This window comes from Leptosomus discolor, chromosome 16 (assembly GCF_034619465.1).
Source record: "Leptosomus discolor isolate bLepDis1 chromosome 16, bLepDis1.hap2, whole genome shotgun sequence".
In the NCBI taxonomy this organism is placed as follows: Eukaryota; Metazoa; Chordata; class Aves; order Leptosomiformes; family Leptosomidae; genus Leptosomus; species Leptosomus discolor.
Genome location: NC_141406.1, coordinates 5,718,923 through 5,738,597, shown reverse-complemented (window position 1 = coordinate 5,738,597; position 19,675 = coordinate 5,718,923). Strand labels below are relative to the sequence as shown.

Here is a 19,675-nt window from a genome sequence, read left to right as displayed (position 1 = left end):
GCTGCTTGTGGCCTCGCAGCAATGCACGTGGCGCAGATTTACACTTGGTGACACCTGATGCATTTTGAGGCACCAATAAAGTTCTTCTGTACAGAGCCCAAGTATTTTAAACTTCCCCTGGCTCTGGAATCGGTTCATCTCCCCCTGCCTAACAAAAGTGTGTGTAGGTGCTGCAGTTTGGGGTCAGAGAAGCCTGGGCGTTGCCAGAACACAGCCAAGCCCGGGCAGCTGCTGGTGGTGGCCTGCCCTTGCATCAGAAAGGGCGCGCAGCACCCACCTCCCTTCGCACTGTCCCCAGCTCGCCAGGACGGTGGGACCCGTGGTTGCAGTTCAGCTTGTGGGGAGCAGTCGGCTGGTGCAGCGGGGGACACTGGGATTCGCTAGGTCAACCGTACAGCAAGAGCTGCTGCAGATGTCCCCAGGGGCAGCTGCTGCACGGGGCTGGCGCCGCCAGCTTCTGCGAGAAAGCTGAAGGCAGGTAAAGTAGTTTGAAAGGGGACTCTCCAGCCTCCTGCCCGCACCTTACCTGTTCTCGCTCGCGCGTCTGAAATCTTACTGGCTTTCTCTGACATGTGACTTGCCCAGTGTGAGTATTTGATGATGAGACACCATGCAGAGTTGGCTATGAATGTTTATTGACATCGCATGGAAAGCCGTACTCCAGAGAAGACAGACGCGAGGCCATGGTCACGCCCACAGAGTCCGAGGAAACCACAGGCCTTTTAGAGTTCTCCTTCGAGCAGCCGAGTGTCTGACGTTCCTCTTACGTAGGAGAAAAACTTAAGATCATCTCAAGTTTCAACACATTGTTAATGAATTAACGGAACCATCCAAAATACTAAAACAACTTAAGCTTAGTTAGTGCTATTCTTGATCGGGAGTGACTGTAAAGAGGCCAAAGACGACCTCCTGGTTTTGACCGAAAGCAGATCTTTATGACGTAGCACGCTGACACCTTCCAGCAGTGGCTAGAACGCCAGCCCTTCCCCACTCCAGCACCTGCGCAGGTTATGCCTTATTTACTCCAACACCAATAAGCTAAATTCAAACCGTATGCACAGACCAGTCATTCGTACAAGCACAGTCAAGGGTATCACAGTAAGAGGAGGTCACGGTCGCTACAGAGACCTTTAAAAAGCCTCAGCAAAAGAGCAGCATCAAATACAGCGACAGGAAGAGCACGGAAGTGTCTGCCAGGTGCGAGGGTGGAGACGACAGCGATCACCTGGATAACCAGAGATGCATCTTTTCCAGGTGAACCTCCAGAGCGCAGCAGTGTGGTCTGAGAAGAGGCACGAGGATGGAAGAGGAGACTAGCGCTCAGCCCGGCAGCAGCATTTTCTCCTGCTTAATTCTTCCTTTGGTTCTGGAAAACTTCTGTTGGCACGCTCACTCACCCACCGAACAGGGCACCAGGCTGACAGAGTAAGGACTTAAATACCCTGCTACTATTGTCAAGGTTTTAAAACTAAAGACAAGAAGTAATACTGTAAGTTGAGGCAAGTTTTATTTAGACTGTACAAACAGGGCACTGGGAAAAAAAAAACCAAAACAGTGGCTTGATGTTGGGACCAGTTCTATGAAGTAAGTGGAGTAAGAAAACAAAAAGGCACTAATCTTAAGAAAAGACACTCCATATATTCTAAGAATATAATTCATTTAATACTGTTAATCTTATAGCACAAAAAATAAAACCAGCTATGATCCCCAAAATAAACTTTAAAAGCTTACACTTAATATTATTGCCTGAAGATCATGGTCTTTAAATTACATATTGTGGTTTAAAGTTTACACAGTGAAGACTGTCTCAAATGCAAGGCCACCTTTCCCACTGCAGTAATTGTATCCTTGTCCCAAAACACACGTTCACTGAACACAAGTAAACAGAAAAGGACAGCTATACAAGAATGCTTCACTGGTCCCACAAGGCAGTCTTTTAGGCAGGTCTCACTTTCAAATGCAGGTATTGAGGAAAATGCTTGAAAACTTGACTAGAAAACAAAGGCAGCCCACTCGTTCCCAGGATGTTAATACAATATAAAAAAATTACTTTACAGGCACATGAAATGGCACAAAGAATGCTGTTTTTCCCTTTACAAAAATAATGCTCAGGCTCTTCAGAGCCCCAACCCAAACAGGATATTCCCTTTTGTTTATTCTTTCCCAATTTGTAAACAATCATGAATTAAATTAGCGCTTATCCAGTGATGGACACTGATTAAAACAGTTTTCATTTAAACTCTCAGACCGGTCAGAGGCTTCACCGTCTATACACGCAGGTACACGACAGGAGGAAGTCGAACAGTAAGCCTTTTGCAACAGTTAACTGTTGTGGCACCAGGTCGTTGCACCAGCTCCTAGTTCAAAAGCAAGAACAACTTCAGTGGTGCTCGGGCTGAAGCCATCACTTGCAGGCTCTCATGCCTCATGTGAAGTGTACCCTACACACCCGAGGAACGTTTACACTGATAGGTTATCACTCGAATTTGAGAGGCTTCAGAAAGCAACAGACAGCACACGTGTAAGCAAGCAACAAGCGATTGAGAATCCAGAGTCCTTCAAAGAGAAACACAAACTGATCGAGTGCAGTCTTTATATGAAAATACTTGTCTTATAGTAAAATAGCAAAGACACATTTTGAAGCAAGATTACAATCAGCTTAGGCTGGTCAGTACGCTACATTTAAACCACATTTAACATACCTGAACCACACTGCTGCTACTCAGAGAAACGCTGCTCATCTGTGGCCTAAAACCAGGTTCACAGAAATTTACAAATTCTTGTCTCAGCATCAGATGCCACTACCCACATATTTTGCATAGTTTTGAAGGTAAAATACTTTGCTTTTCTGCAGTATCAGAACATAATTAAACCTAAAACAATGCTTGTGTTCCATGTGTATACCTTGTTCAGTAAGGGGATGAGTCAAGACGTTTATTTCAGTGAAAAAAAAAATCCAGGTTAAAAGCTGTGTTTGAGATCTCAAATATCACAGTATTTATTTACCACGCAAAGGAAGAATTCTATGATCAGTCTTCTGAAGAGCTGCCTGTAACTAGGTCAGGTCTGAAATAAGATTTCTCTGCAGCAGATTGAGTTTAGTGCAGTTTCTGTATTCAAAAGATGACTTTCAGTAGTACAATCTATGTAGTAAACTTACAGGTATAGTTGGGGCACAGAAAAAGCATGACCTCCTTTAGTTAAGAGAGCTGCATAGCTTTTCTTTGCAAGACAGAATGTCAATGCCTATTGTCAAGAATTACTCTTACAGCACCAAACACTTCAGTCAATGCTACTCTACTTCACAGTTAATTTGGTTCTAAAAATGCTCTACAAGAACTTCTAGACAGTCAGCCACTTGATCAACACTACAGCAAATAGCTAACAGATGAACGGAGAGAATTCCTTAAACCCGGCATTTTGAATGTCTTGTTGCAAATGCCACGTTTGCATTTCTTCAGTGCCGCTCAATTAAGGATCTCGCGGCACTTTCACGTGAGCTAGGAACAACATGCTTTTATTGGGATTGAGCGACACAAATCAACAAGAAAACGTGCTGGAACTTAAGACAACAACTTGATGTAATTTGACATTTGTAAGAGATTCTGCGGGCGTCTGAAGTGTCTCATTTCGCTACAACTGACAGCCTTCAAAACTCGAAAAGTGGGGGCTGCTCTTCTCCTGTCAGCTTCCAACAACAGACACTTTTCTTTAAGCAGGCTGGCTGGAAAGGGAGGTTGTGTAGTTGCAGTCTTTGCAGACGCGCATTCTGTTAATTCAGTGTTCCATTATTTTTAAGAGAGCATTCCAGTTCACCTACAAACACATTTCAGGAAGGTGGCCCAGGATACCTCTGCACCTAAGCTTTCATGTCCTGTACACAGGCTAAGGACCTGCATGGCACAAACTGTACTTACTTGGCTGCAGCCATACAGCTCCCTACTGAAGTACAATTACAGCAGTGTAGCTTATGTACAGAAAAAGAAAGAAGCTCCACTGGTAACAGACACCTTTGTGGCCTCCTCCAGCCTGAGCATTAATTTATCCCATGGGGGAACCCAGGCAGCTGACTCCAATTAACCATTTTCTGGAGGATGCTGGGAGGGATCTGGGGCATATATAAACCAGAGCCAACTCACTTGGAAGGGTAAAGAAAACAAAGATGGCAGCATGCAGAAGACTTGGGAGGCAAGCAAGGAAAAAGAAGGAGGAAAAAAAAATATGATGAAAGGAGCTCTGGAAGAAAAGTACAGCAACATGGAGACAGCCGAGAGAAAAAGGTACTGTGTTTGAAAAGGAGCTTTCAATAAGCTGGGGCTGGCGTAGCTAGGAAACTTTGGAGAGAGAACGGGGCCTGCAGAGAAATGGGTATAAAAGGTGTATGTTTAAATAAGAGGGTTTTAACAGTATTAACCAAGCTCTTCTGTCCCACTCCTCTCCTACTTCTCCACACCATGGCAGTCTGATGAATCTGTCTACCAAGTAACAGCTTGGTGACAAGCACTCCCATACTAGTAAAACTACACTTTCAACACAGCAGAAGAGCTGTATGTAGACCAGGCCAAAGTGTTTCCCTTTAAAGCTCGCTTTCTACAGTTAGTCCTTGCAAAAATCAACAGAAATGCATTAAGTATGTCAAAAACAGGTTACAAGTATCAACCCCTCCTAAAGTTTCCTTATAAATAAATGCCTCAGCTTCAATGCAGCTCAATCAATGGTTATTTGCATTTAACACACACTGTTTCAGGAAGGTCAACAAGCTTAAGAGTTAACAGAAAAGAGCAGCTTCTAATACAACTGCTTAGAATACATAAGCTTCAATTATTGTCCTTTAAAGAGACCATAATTTTAAATGTACTACCTTAGGACAGGTTCTCTTAAAACTAAGTCTTCTTCAGTCCTAAAATTGCATTTTTGTTGTTGCTTTTTCTTGGACAGTAATGCACAAGTTGCATGTTTGATCTAAGATTAGGGCTCTTCCTACTGAGCAAGCCAGAAAAAGTCCATGGAAGTCTCAAGAGGAAAGGTTTTCTTCCCGTACTTCTCTGCTATATACTGGTTCAGTCTTCTCCAGCTTAAGGCCCAATAGTTTTAAATGTGAAACTAAATTCTGGATGACAGAACTATGGTATGAAGGTCAGGCAGTGACTTCAGTCACATGTATTCCAAATGTACATTAAAAGAACCATCAAACTGCAGCAAGCTGGAAAATGGGCAATGCTAGCAATGTGCCATTAAGTCATCATTCCACCTCAAACAATCCTAATGATAGCCAGGAAAATGAAGCAGCAGTGTAAATCGGGCAGAGGGAATCATTCGTTCTCATCTGGGTTTTGAGGGTCAAATATTTTGACATGTGTGAATGGGAAGAGCCCTTTTCGACCATTGACTTCTCCTTCCCACTGACCGTTTATATTCATCCTTGTAACCTTCACAATATCTCCAACCTGCATAATTAAAAACAAAACAAAAGAAAAAGGTTATCGCACATGGGAATCTCACTCTGATACAAATACAAATCAAATGAAGAGGAACAACAAATACAAGTCCATCATAAGGAAAAAAAACCCCACCCTCTTGGCATAAAATTCAATTGGAAAGAAGTTACTTTTTACTTCACAGTCATACCAGCATTTTGCTGCTAAACATGATAATGTTGTCTGCACTCTTTTTCAGACTCTTCACTAAATGTACACTTATGTATTCAGAAAAATTGCTGAACTCCACCTTTTCCTACATGAAAACTTCAACTTCATGCAACAGTATGTGTAGCTTAGATATAAATTCACATCGCTAATGCATTGTCCATTCAAAAGAGCACAGTACTCATACTGGTTTTAGCATCAGCTGGCTTACTCCAGAGGAAATTTAGTTTTTCAAAGAGATTCCTACAGCAAAGAAACCATTACTTGAAGTTCTATTTCTGGTTATCACAGTTTAAGAAGCTTCTGTAGTTTCTAAAATAATAGTACACTTCTGAAGCAGGCAAAAGCAATCTTAAACTTTTTTTTTAAAAAAAGTATTAGATGTACAGCTTCTAGCTTTATTTGTTGTTTTCACCTCTACTTCCTGCCAAAGCATTTGAAACAGGAACGATGACATGTCAGGCCTTTCCTACCATAACTGTGTCTCTTCCTATTTGGCAGTGAAAGGTGAGAAAAAGCTAAACTACGATCAAGCAACAAACATCAGCCCAAACGATGATAAGTTATAGTCTTATCCTTGTTCAATGCTTGCACTTGATTTGGATTAGGTTAATTTACAAAGCAAAATATCCAATGTGACAAGCAGCATTTAAAACGAGCTAAACAGTCATTTCTCCCTTAAATGCTTCAGAATAGCTGAACATGTGGTCTGTTGCAGCAGCTCTCTAACTTTACACCTCCCTTCCTGTTTACTTCATTTACTCTTATGTGGTAACTATAGTAAATATTAGAAAAGTGACATTAGCAGCTAATAACTAATTTCACAAAAAGCAGAACCAGCCTCTGACCAATGGCAAACAGTTGGCAAGTTTCTTCCCTAGACTAGGTCCAAGTTCTTTGTAGCTGAGTCTCAGCTTACCAGACTACTTCTGTGAAATCCAAAGGTAACTAGCTTTGACCTTCTTATTTAAGGAAAAACTAGATTTTAGTCCTTATGCAGTATGTATAAGGATTTGTCTGCATTCTCTAAATAGTATTAAAATTCAGAACTGATGCAAATAGTTTAAGGCCTTTGGCCAAGGGCCTTAGCTTAAAACTTTTCAGGTAAGACCTATATACTTTCTGTTAAAGAAAACCCCCTGAGTTTACAAAATAGCGTGCATGTCACTAGATGATCCGAAGCCTGTTTAAACCATTAGCATTACTCCAATAGGTATATTTTTAAGATCACTCAGAAGCAAGAACCCTTAAGTGAAAGTTTAAAATACTGTAATAAACTCCTTGGCAGTCACTCAGTGTTGTAGCTCTTAAAATAAGATTTCTCAAACTGTGAAACTCTTTAGAGATTTAAGCTTTATGTTGCACATTAGAATGAAATTAGACATTTAAGCAAAACATGTTGTTCCACTCCCCCTACTTTTTCTCCACTACTTGGGTTGCCTGTGTCACATCTGCCACCCCCCCACCCCCAAAAAAATTTGAGACTGTCACATTTGGAACAATTGTACTCTTGTGCTTTTAGGAGAGGAGAAAACCCTCTGAACTCCTGTAAGTTCTTGGGATAGAACTGAGACCATGTTACTTTCTTAAATGGACAGCTTTACTTGTGCTCCTCCTGAACTCAAACACAAAGACAGCATATACTTAATAATTAAGTAGCTATACACTGCCTATGACAGCTAGCACATACATATAGCATTTATTTGACTGGTTCTCCTCTCTTAATGGACTACTGCCACATGCTTTAATTGTGTATTTGCTAAAAAGCACAATTTGTCAGACTTTTCGCTGTGTAGAAAGGCTACAGAAAGCTTTAAATAGTAACAAGATGACCTAAACAGGAACCTAACAAATGTCTCTTTAGGAAAAGGCTGATAACATCTATAAATACTCAGTGTTACATTGCTAGATTTAAATAACCCTTGAAGACAGATCCAAGTTCCAAGTTTTAGACCTAAATGCAGGAAGATGCAGCCAACATCATAACAGCTAAAACCTAGTAAGAAACTGCATTTGCAGCACACCATAAAACCAATCCACTCTAAAACACTTCAATTGTATTCATGGAAGAAAGAAAAAAAAAGTCTGTAGCACACTGAGCAAAAGCATGGACCTGCATTTTCTGGGAGTGACAACTTAATTCTGTAGAGATCAACCTCTTATTCATTTTGAAGCTCTAGAAAAAGATATACTTCAATTTGACTCTGAATTATTTCTACAACATGAATAGATTTGGAAGTCTTGCTTCAGCTGAGTGGAAAAAAATATTTAAAATTAACTCTATTGCATCACAACACACTGTCATGTAGATTAACAATGCAAACTGTTCTTTAGCTTGCTAGGTGGGCAAAGTTGCTACAAATTAAGATTAAATGAAACAGCATGTTGACACAAGGATTTTGAAGAAGGAACCTTGATGTCATGATAGAATAATTCATGGATCTTATGTTAAAGACCTCTGTTTTGATAATGTCTAGAAGAATCTGGTCAAGTAGTCCCTCTGTGTAATTTTGCCCCAAAGTACTAACTAGAAGCAGTATTTGTAAATGCTTTTTAAAGCATCTATAATATGGTCAGCTGAGGTGTAATCTCCCACTAAAATTATTTAGCACACTATTTTTTTCAGAGAACGTTCTAAGCCAGTCAGAAGGATTGTCTTATGATTAGGCACAGGACAGAGTCAGGAGACCTGGTTCTATTCTCATCTCTGCCACAAACTTCCTGTATGGCTCTGGACAGCTCACGGCCCTTATCTATAAATTAGGATAATACTTCCTTAGTCTCAGCATCTCTCCGATAAGGTAATTCACTTGTAAAGCATGCCAGCATTGCCGGATGGAAGTATCAACTGCTGAAATGAGTAATGCTTCTGAAATGCAGCCATTTGGTTCCACCCAAATGATAAAAATCAAAACGTATTTCAGATAGCATCCTTTCATTTTGTCCCTGTTACAGCATGAATTCAAAGCCCTGGGGAAACACAAGCTGTGGAACATGCCAGTCACAAAGGTTACTTCATTCACTCTAGACTCTTCCATACCTGTCTTCCATTTGAAGCTGATTCATACACTGCAAAAGGTTTCCTGCATGCCATTTTAGTCACACAGTCAACCAATTCAATGTGTTTTACGGATATTCCAAGTTATATGTTAACAGTTCTATGGCTGATAGAGTTCTGTAATCTAAGTTTAAGGAGATAAAAATGCATTAAAACTCTAAATCATCATTTGAGCCCACTGGGTCAATAGCTACAGAAAACATACCACTCTGGAATGTAAAGGGTACTGAATCTCAGTCACTATCCTAAGTAGTGTCACAACTCACCTGCTCTGGTAACACTAGCGATCGTACCAAAACTGAAGTTGTTCGGACCAGCTGCCTGTTCTGGAGAAGACTAAACAAGGCTCAACACTAAGAAATTACTTAAAATCTCACTGTCCCCAAAAGGTATAAAGCTGAGCTACACAAGGGTCAGAGTTCAGTCCCACTGTGAACAGGACAAAGTGACTCTGAAGTAGCTGGTGCTTTATGTACTGGAAGATTCAAAAAACCAACAGGCTGAAAGCACACCTTAATTGTCCTTCACTTCTGATGCTGTGTGCCAGAAGAATAGCTGGTGCCCAAACCACAGAATCAAGTAGTTCAGAAGAAAGACCTTCAACCATTCTTCAGACATAAATGCAGGTCAAAGGGCAGCACAGAATGTTGGAGTCCTAGATGCAATTAATCCAGCCTCATCTAGGAACAGAGTAGAACAACAGAAGTTTGCAGTTCAGGCATAGCTAGGACGATTGCCAGAGTTGGGGCTCCAGCACCAGATAAAGTGATGCTTTTCATTAAATGATGGTAGCCTGTCTCCATCTGATTCAGCCAGCTGTCATGCTCGTATAGAATTTGGAGAGCTCAAACCTCCCATAGATCATCATTCTCGAGCCACAGTGAGTCTCACTGTAGCACAGGATCCTCTCCAGTGTATCCACGTCGCTTTCAGTTTCATCTGAAAACAAACTGCAAAGGGTTCTGAGGTGAATGTGTATTAAATTGTGAGGCACTCAGCACTATGATGATGGAAACCATCAATAACTCTGACTGGAAAAGTTACAAAGATTAAGGTTGCCCACAATCTCTGAAGTAATTGTCAGTTCTGTTTTCAAAGGTAGCATACTGAAAAGTTGGTGCATGTCAGCACAGACACAGGAATCCTGCTGCCAGTGTCACTTTCAATTCAATAGTTATCAGAACTAAAGCTCGCCAATCAACACTTCACACTACACCAATATGGGCTCAACACTTCACTTAAAATCTAGAGCTTGTGGATTAGATGCGTTTTAATGTTTAACACAGCAATGCTAAGTTTCCTTGGCTTAAGCAAAGCACAATGCTTGTTGTCTAGTGAAAGAATAGCCTAATTTCCTAATTAAGAAAGTTCTACTACTAGCACATTTTGGCCTACTTATTTCAACTTTCCTTTGAAAAGGAAAAAAGTTAACTGTAACCTAATTGTAACAAGCTCAAGAGAAATACTGTAAGTCAGTTATATAATTATGGTGAATGGATATTTATTTTGCCTAAACATTTCAGTGACAGGTTAACTCTGTACTAGCAAACATGAACAGATAAACTACTTAGTACTGTAATGCTGGCACAGGTCTAGAAAAAGCCATCATTAGTATTAAAACTTTGCTATAAAAATAGTGAAGCTCTTGTTTAAAAAAAATCCAACAACAAAACATCAACCTTCCATTCCATTACGCTGCCACATTAAGTCTGGAGATGAACTCTAGGACTCCTGCTGCCTTCAAAAATGTCTATGCTATGACACTTATTACTTTGTTTGCAATATATTTAAGAACCATTTTTTAAACACATGGCAGACATAAATCTAGTGGCTGCTGCTGGTCTCCCATTTTTGTTCCTTGTGCCATTTCATTCCATTTTATAAGCGAATTTGGAATTTGTTGTTCACGCCCTGAATCAACCTTCAAACGGTTCACTAATTTTTAAGGGAATTATCCACCATTAGTTTATCTACTGACTATGCTGGACATAAAAGAACTTTGTTGTGTAAAGTCAGTGATCGATCGACTACTTGGATCCAAACAGGAGGAACCCAACTACTAAGAGATAAGCTCCTTTAAGCTAAAACATACCAGGTCTTAATCTACTGGGCACTGCATACACCTCATGTGCTGGTTAGAGCAGGCCAATTTAAAACAAGGTTTCATTAGCATATTATTGTTAACAGGCTGGCTGTAGAACTGCAGGTTATTAAATGCTGGGAAACTTTAAAGTAGACTTCGCTGCCCTGTGTCATAGTAACAGTGTCAAAGAATCTCTGCTGTTACAAAATTCACCACCTTCTTAAAGTGCTGTCCTGTATAACCTTTGAACACAGGACTGCCCTCCTAGTTTTCCCAAAGAAAAGCAGCATTGAAGCACAGCAGTGCATGACCCTGTCATGTAGAGTTCTAGTCCCAATAAATACAGGACACTGTATCCCTGTCCTTCATATTGCTTCCTCTAGAACACCAGAAAGGAAGGAAACTGCTTCTTAGCTAAAAGCACGCAAGTAAAGAAACAGATCTGGGTTGCTGGTTGGGTGTTTTTGTGGTGTTTGTGGTGGTTTTTTTAGTGCAGTATCCATGAAAATACTACGCACTTGAGTAGTAAAGTTAGTTAGTTGTAGTGAGAACTTAAGATTTAATGTTTAATTAAATGACTGAACTGGCAAGGTAACTAACTCAACTGACCACAGTATATGTAAATCTTAGAAACAGGTACAATTTATCATAGGCTTTACTGACTGTCTGCTAGTACAGCGAGATACCCAAAGTTACACATACACCAACTGTACACTTTGAGATAGTAGCTATACTTAAAACTTTTATTTTAGCCTATAAACAGATTACTTTTTTTATTTTTTAGACTAAAAGTAGAGTACATAATGCAGTAAGACCAAGTCAACCTTTAGACATTAGTCACTTCAATAATATCAATATGAATGCTACACAATTTCAGCCCAACAAGGTCCAAATTGTAATAAATGTCAGATTAACTAGTATCCTTCCAGGAACAACACTGTAGTTGCCCTTAAACTGTCACACTTTAAATACTACTTAAAAGTTAAACACTCCATCATTATCCAACCAAACAGATCTTGCTTCAGATTTTCAGCAGAATATTAATTTTTTACAAGTTACATTTTTCATGTGATAAATTAAAAAAAAAAACACAACAACAACAAAAAAACCTTCCTTACAGAACAAACTTCTCTGTAACAGGCTATGAATTGCTATCTTTTCTTGAAGAAAACTTCTGATTTATGTACACTTACATAAACAATAGTGTACAATAGAAAAACTAGACTTGCAAGCGGAGAGTTTGTCCCATTTTCAAGCTGAACCCAGAAGAATGACATCCCTCCACTTAAAAGGAAGTCGAGCAGATTACTACGCAATAGCTTTATTTACTCCAGATGGTATTCTCTTCCTTTTTAAGTACTGTCTGTGTGCTGACCACACAAAGCTAGAGCCAGCAAACAGATATTTTGCTCTCATATTGTTTTATCAGTTTAAATGAGATTACACAATCAGGCACTGTGTAACTATACTAACAAGGTGTTCTACTTGTACAAGCTGAACTACAATTTAGAGTACACCTATACTAAGGTGGAGTACTGTCGAATACTATCATTCTTAAAGAACACCATTAACTTCCTTTCCCCAAACATTACCATAACCTGTTCTTTCTCTACCACTAGCTTTCAGTGCTCTTACAAAATAGAAGCTCCAAATGGTCCAGATTATTTAGTGACAAGATTGGGATTAAATACATCCTCAGGACCCAGCAGGTGTTAGGCAAGCTGAAGGAAGATCATGAAAAGAGATTGGATTTTTTTCTTTAATAGTACATGTGACAAAAAAATATCGCTACAATGAGGTTGCTAAAGTTCCCTATGCATGGATAGATACGGAGAAGCTACAATCACTGAATTTAATGAAAACGTAGATCAGTTCCCAGAATTCTGCTTCTGAAGCCTCTTGAGAAGCCACAGTGTGGCTAAGGTGCACTTGCAAACAAGACACAGGATGACAAAATATGCCAGTGGTGGGAGACCCAAAGACATGAGGCAGTAAGTGATCAGAATTCAGTGGAAGAGAAGAATACCTCAAACAAACTTCAGCAATTTGAAGGTTCAGAATAAGTCAAACCTACATGTTGGTCAGAGAACTAATCCTACTGGTATACAAGAGTAGCTAAAATGACAGGATTAACTAGGCCACTAAAGAGCAAGTCAGGAAAACCTATTTGTGAGGGCCATCCTTCCCAGCGGTTCTGCTACAGTGCAGCAAAGTTAGTTCCCTGAAGTAATTCCATGACACACTGACAACATAACGATCACCTGCATTGCTTTGTTTTCAGAAGCATGAGTAGTTTTGGCAGGAATCTTCTGTATGGTGCAGCTGGCAGTGAATTCACACTTTGCTCTATGATTATTTTCACACACTGTTCACAAATAACAAGCTACTAGACTTCATAAGACTCAAGGAAAATCCAGTGATACATATTTAACTTTTAACCCTATAATCACCTGTAGAGGTTTTACAAATACAAGAGGAAAAACACTCAGGGCAACCATTATGAATAACTGGAATTCACAAATACAACCCTTCAAATTTCAGTCAAAAGTATCAGCTATAGGTAACAGCTTTAACTTGCAAAGTAATGAAGCAAAAGCAACAGGAAAAGTTCAAAAATATTTTTAAAACCACTATTATTTTACTTGCTAAAATGCTGTTGCTTCCTTTGCTTGTTTCCTTGCATTTGCTCCTTGAAGTATTGTAGCACACTGAGATTCCATCTTTAAGACTAGCACTTTTTCCAGGTGAGACATTTTTGAGCTATGGGTTAACTAGCCTTCAGTATAATCTAACTGTTACAGTCTCAATGTTCTGGATATAGCTTTAAAAACTTCTCCCAATCCCTCATTTATGCCAGTTAAACTAGAACTGTAACATGAATTCTTTACCATTTAAAGAATGAAGCTTTAAAGTCCTAAAGACATCCCTAATAGAAATAAAATAAAAAATGCTTTGGCAAGCATAGGAACTTATTAAAGGCTCCACATAAGTTTAGAGGCTACACTACAACCTTTCATCTAACCCCTGCACCTCCCAAGGTCTTAAGGTTTCTCAAAATCTGCTTTTGAAAACCGAAGTAAATGGGACTAAACTACTTCTGACATCTGTCTGCCCAGATTCCAGCTCCCAGCACCAGATACTCAAGTGCATCTCATACCACAGTTGAGAATCAGGAACACTATGTTTATCAGCAACCCTTACCTTTCTCTGAAGGATGCTACTGCCAGGTCTCAACCTGGAATACTGCAATGATTAATGAAACATCTCTTTCCTTCCCCAAGACTAGATGAAGAAGCAAAGTCATCCTCTCACTAGCACTCACTTCCACAGCAGGACGTACACACTCCACTACCCTTGTAACATATTTGCACTGTTGAACAGGCAAGAAGGGAGGGTAAATACAGGTCCTGAAGTAACTTGGTCACTTTTCTCAAAGGAAGTGGTATAGATGAAGCAATTTTTGTAGATCTTTCTTCAGAATGTAACCGAACTTCTTCTCAGTCCCTTGATATAGATAACCAGACTCCATATGAAATCATCCACACCAACTTTGCCACCAAACAATTTTTAGTCTTATTTTACAAAACAATTGAAAACCCTAAGACTCGAGAGGAAAAACTTACCTCCAATGCCAGCGCAGTCTTGTCATAAGCACAGGGTACTCTCTTTTGGATAGCTTTGGCATAGACTGGTCCATTCTGTGTTGATGGCAGAGGATTGATCACTGCTCCAGGTGTACTGGATACTGAGGGAAGGGGACTTGCGGTTTGAGGCTGAGCATAAGCATGGGCAGGTTCTGGAATACCGTAACTGTTGGAATTCCTGTTTCCATGCTTCCCATGAGAAGATCTGACTAGCTTTTCTACATAAGGAACAGGAATCATCCCAATCCGACCATCCTTGTTTCTGGCGCTCCACCACTGTTCTTCTGGCTTCTCTACAATTACCAGTATCTCGCCCTTTTTAAATGGAAGATCCTCAGCATCATTGCCAGGGAAGTCATAGAGAGTCCGAACATACTCCACATTTTCTTCTGCAGTGGACATAGCAGGGGCAGATCCAGATCCCATTGGTGGACTTGGATACCTAAGTTTAAAAAAGATTTGGTATAAGCAATAGCTATTGGTTTTTGTTTCCAGCAACAAAGCCATGTACCAGTTTTACAGTAAGAACACCGATTAGAAGGTAATTATTTATTCAGCTTTGTCACAAAAGTATTGGCTTGGTAGCACTGTAAGGCATTTAATGAGTAACTAATGCTCTCAAGTAATTACTTAAATACCCAAATTAGCTTCCCCAGAAACCAAATAAAAATCTATCATGGATGCAGAAAATTAGGAGACATAATGCAAATTCTTCATCCACCTGTTCTGGATTGTTGTGAGGATCTTGGGGTAGAATAAAACTCATTCTATAGCTTAAGTTACAAGAGTCACAATACATAAAACCAGAAGAAAATTATTTGGGTGACTTGGGGTGAAGGGGCTCTTGGAGAGCTAAATAATCCTCTTCAGTTCATCACATCCACATTTTTAACTTAGGCATCTGCTTCTAAAAAATTCAGTAACTCTAAATGCTAGGCTTGAGGAAGCGTAGTGGAAAAAGGAAACAAAAGTAACAGGAGGGTATGATAATAATCACTTATAGGTTTGGTTTTGTTTTGTTTTGTTTTTTCCCTAACTCAAAGCTAGAAATGTAATGTTGTCTTTCTGATTGGCAGTGCAGCATCTTTCTAAACAAATCCTACTACTTATATGCAGAATTTTGGAGACAGACAGTCGCATTGACACTGAAAACTTTCTTTAAGAAAAGAGATAGGCAGATCCTATGTTTTTAAGAGACAACACTTTCCCCCTCTTTTCTGGAAAGTAACATGGAATTAATCTTCCTAATCATATTTTTACAACTTCAACTCTCCAAGGGTTGTTACAATACAACAGAAAAATTACTAGTTTCAAAGTACTTATCTTTACTGCATATTTAAATACCTAATAACCTGAAAGTGATATCTTATAAAAGACAATATGAAATACTTGCATCCACTGGTAAGAATGGAGTAAGAAATTAAAGGGCTAACAATCTAGAAACATTCCTTTGCCTTAAGTGTAGTATTACCTTTACTTTATTCACATCATTGTTTATTACTATGCCCATCATCTGTCCAATAGTCACTTCAGCGTCTTTGCTAATATACGATTGTTCATCAAATGAGACTATTTTTACTGCAATCTATTTTCAACATAAATTTTATACGTTTTATTCAAAGCAGTTGTCAGAAATCTTAACGTATATAGGTCATAGCAGATACTTATTATCCAAGCTACGACAGCAAGAATGCATGTCATTAGCCTACTTCAATTCTCTTTTGCTATTTGCAAAAGAAGATGGAAGTCAAATCCCTCTGATTTTTTGCAAGATATGCCAGAAGCCCTAGACAGAAAGATATGTGCTTCTTCAAGACAGCCTGCTGCAGCTAAAGCCCAGGAGAGATGGAGCCCTTTAGAGAGCAGCCACTCTGCATAAGAGCTCAGGAACATCTGTGATGATGGTCAGAGCTCACTATCGACACAAAACAAATAGAAAGCTTAAACCAGTCAGTTTTCAAGTGTTTTACAAGTTTAAAATGTCATCTCTGAGAGCTAATGTTGTATGGCTATATACAACAAACTACTTAATCCTACCACAAAAACCACCTCTTCATACTGTACTTTCTGAAATTAAAAGAATCAACAGCCATCAAAAGCACAAGCACCTGAGTGTGATGTTCCCCGGAAAATGCCAGAGAAATAAGAACTAGCAATAACAGTTCTGAAGCCCATACCTGTCCACCCCTATTGTAAAACTAGTCCATTAACTAAAAATAAATTAAAAAAAAAAAAAAAATCCGGAAATGCTACCTCTCATCATCCCTCTTGCAAGCAGGAAGCCTCCTTCAAACAGAATTTCAAACTATCAACCATGTAATTGATTTTTCTAAAAGAGTTTACAACAAAAATCATGCTAAGGAAAACCACCTGGTTGATCCAATTTGTTGCTTTATAAAAAAGCTTGTCAGTTCACAGTAGGCTACGTCCCATCTGTGGCTGTATGCTGAGAGAACATGCAATCAAAACTTTGAAAATAAGGTGGCACTTAAATGTTCATAAACATTTCACATGAGACTCCTAACAAATACCAAGTGAGCAAGTTGAATCAGCTAAGTTTTCAAGTGTTTTAAGAGAGCCAAGTCAGTCATTGCCATAAATGATTAAGAACAAGTTTTTACATCCAGAAGGCACAACAGTAGCAAGGTTAAGGACAATAGAGATAAACATAAAGCTTGCTTCAGTGTAGAGGTTTTTTTCCTCCCAACTGTCCGCAAGTGTAAGCAGGTACATAACACTGGGCAGCTCCATTTAAGCATTCCTGCAATGGTGAAAGTTTTTTTTTTTTTTTTTACCTATCCATCTCTCTAGCCACAGCACAATTGCTACCCAGAAGGCTTCTCAGCAACTTTAAGAGTTCTTGAAGCTAGTGTTTTCTGTCAGATCCCTCCCATCACCTGACAGCTTTACAGAAAAACTTGGTTTGACCACTTGAGTTTTTCAACTTGACAAGCTATTGTCAACCTTTGACAAGGTACTGATTGTCATTAAGAACTGGCCTATGCCAAGGTTAAATTGCAACTATAAGCTTAGAAGTTATTCTTCCCCGTAAGAACTTGCTAATCTGCAACATACAGCAGAATTTAGAAGCAAACCAATTTGAATTTCTTTTTTTAACATGTCGCTACTTTTCTAGCTTTTATTTCACTTCATTCTAATCAGGAAGCCCAAAAGCTTTGAAGTAAGATACTGGGAAAGGCTTCATTAATTAAAAAAGGAGTATGTTCGAGAGTTGATAAGCAGTTTACTGATGCAAGTTGCAGGTAAGTCCTATGTTGGGAACTGGACAAAGAATGAGCTCATAGCCAAGTCACATTTTCCCATCCTCCTAGGATGGTATTTTTCAGTGCAGTGCATGCAGTATGCAGATATAGATGAACAGTGCCATAACCAACTGTGAGAAATAAATGTTTTACATTTTTTTGGGGGGTGGAAATGCCACTCTAGCAGTCTGGGAAATGCTGTTCTAGAATGCATTAAAGCTGACTTAACAGTGTGAAGCATTCTAATCACATAAAGGCCTGTTCTATTGTAATCTGGTGTGGATGCAGGGGCAGACGGCAACTTAAGCTCAGAGGCTGTACTCCAGTCACTGAGAAGACTTGTGAACTCGCTTCTCAACCATCCTAGGAACAGAAGGACAATACCAGAATAGGTTGACACAAAGCACGACCACACCCTCTTGCAAGGCAATTACAGCCAGTGGTAGAGACATACACAGTACCTTTACATATGCCTACATGCACTGTAAGGACAGGCCCTGTGCATTATATGGATGATTTGACTGAAAGAGCAACCTGTAATGGTCACTGAGATTCAGAGTGCTAAGAAGGCCCACTGTTAGAAACAGCTTCAAACGAGGGCCATAAACAAACGATTCCTTAGTATATGTACCATGGCCCTACATCCAATGCTAAGATCCTGGAGCTACTAGGCTGGACTAAGACACCCCCCCTCCTTGCGCCACCTCGAGCAAAGATGGCAGTGGGTGGGGCGACGGGAGGGTGGCACTCACCTGGGCGCAGGCTCGATGAGGGTGGTGGTGTCCAGGTAGTGGATCTTGTAGAACTCCAGCAGGGCGGGCAGGTGCTCAAACTCCTGGTCGCCGATCTTAAAGCGGCGGTTGGGCAAGGAGTTAATGATGTAGTGGGAAACCCGGGAGTTCTCGGACACCGAGAGCACGTAGTCCCCCGGGCAGGTGGACGAGTCCCGCACCAGGAACATGCCGTGCCGCTGCCCTTGCAACCGCGTCTGCGCCTCTGCCCGAGACACCGGGCCCACGTACCAGCTGGAGCGGTCCGACGAATCGAAACGAGCGGCGGAGGACATGGCTCCAGTCGGGGAAGGGGAAGGGAGGGGGGGAAGGAAGGTGAAGAGCCCGAAGGCCCAGGCGGAGGAAGAGACCCGGAGAAGGGAAGGCCTGGGCAAGGAGGCCTGGGAGTGGAGCGGGCTGGGGGCTAGGAGGAAGCGGCTAGTGCCCAGCCCAGAAGATAGGAAGCCCAGGGAAAGGGGGATAAGGGAGAAGGAAGCTCCGTGCCTCTGGAGGCGAAGGACCGAGAAGCGGCTGGGGTGGGGCTGGCCAGACGCGGCGGTCAGGGCCCCTGAGTCTCCCTCAGCGGCGGGGTGTGCAGGGCATCCTTCCCGCCTCTCTCTCAGGCCTGCGGCGGGCCCGGCTGGGCGGGTGGCGAAGAGGAGCGGCGGCTGACAAGGACAGACGGCCCGGGAAGGTGGCGAGGGTAGCCGGCGAGGGTAGCCTGCTACGGTGCCTCAGCGCCGGAGCCAGACACGGGGTGGGGGGGCGGGGGAGGCAGAAGCGCCGGGCTCCCGCTTTCTCCTATCGGTTCCCTCCCCTCTCAGAGCCGAGCACCAAAATGGCGGCGGCGCCGGGCTGGAGGAGTTCTCCGGAGACACCGCCCCGCGCAGGCGCGCTGCGGCTGGCGCCGGGGTGGGGGGGGGGGGGGGAACGACGCGGGGCTGCCGCGCGCCGCGGGGGGAGGGGCGGCCGAGGGGAGCCCGGGGCCGTGCCCGCCTCAGGGAGCGGGCGGCCGCGCTGAGGGAGGCCGCGGGCGGGAGGGGCTCGGCGGCTCGGTGGCCCATCCTCGCCTCCAGGGCGGAGGGAGGGAGGGAGGCTGGGCTTTCCTTCGCCGTTCTCGCCGGGCTGGCATCGTTCAGACCTTCCCCAGGGCAGCCGGCGCACGGGGGCACCCCCAACTGGGGCATGAATGACCGTGAACGGCCTCGCTGG

The 19,675-nt window shown here is 41.6% G+C and overlaps 1 protein-coding gene across 1 annotated transcript; it reads right to left on the bottom strand.

Moving 5' to 3' along the window:
* Positions 1-1,490: 1,490 nt before the first annotated feature.
* Positions 1,491-18,759, bottom strand: CRKL (CRK like proto-oncogene, adaptor protein). The gene is made up of 3 exons (XM_009960497.2): positions 18,446-18,759; positions 14,410-14,872; positions 1,491-5,447 (listed from the first exon to the last, which is right to left on the bottom strand). Exons 1-3 carry the CDS (start codon positions 18,757-18,759, stop codon positions 5,313-5,315), a joined length of 912 nt encoding a protein of 303 aa, XP_009958799.1. The 3' UTR covers positions 1,491-5,312.
* Positions 18,760-19,675: the final 916 nt, after the last annotated feature.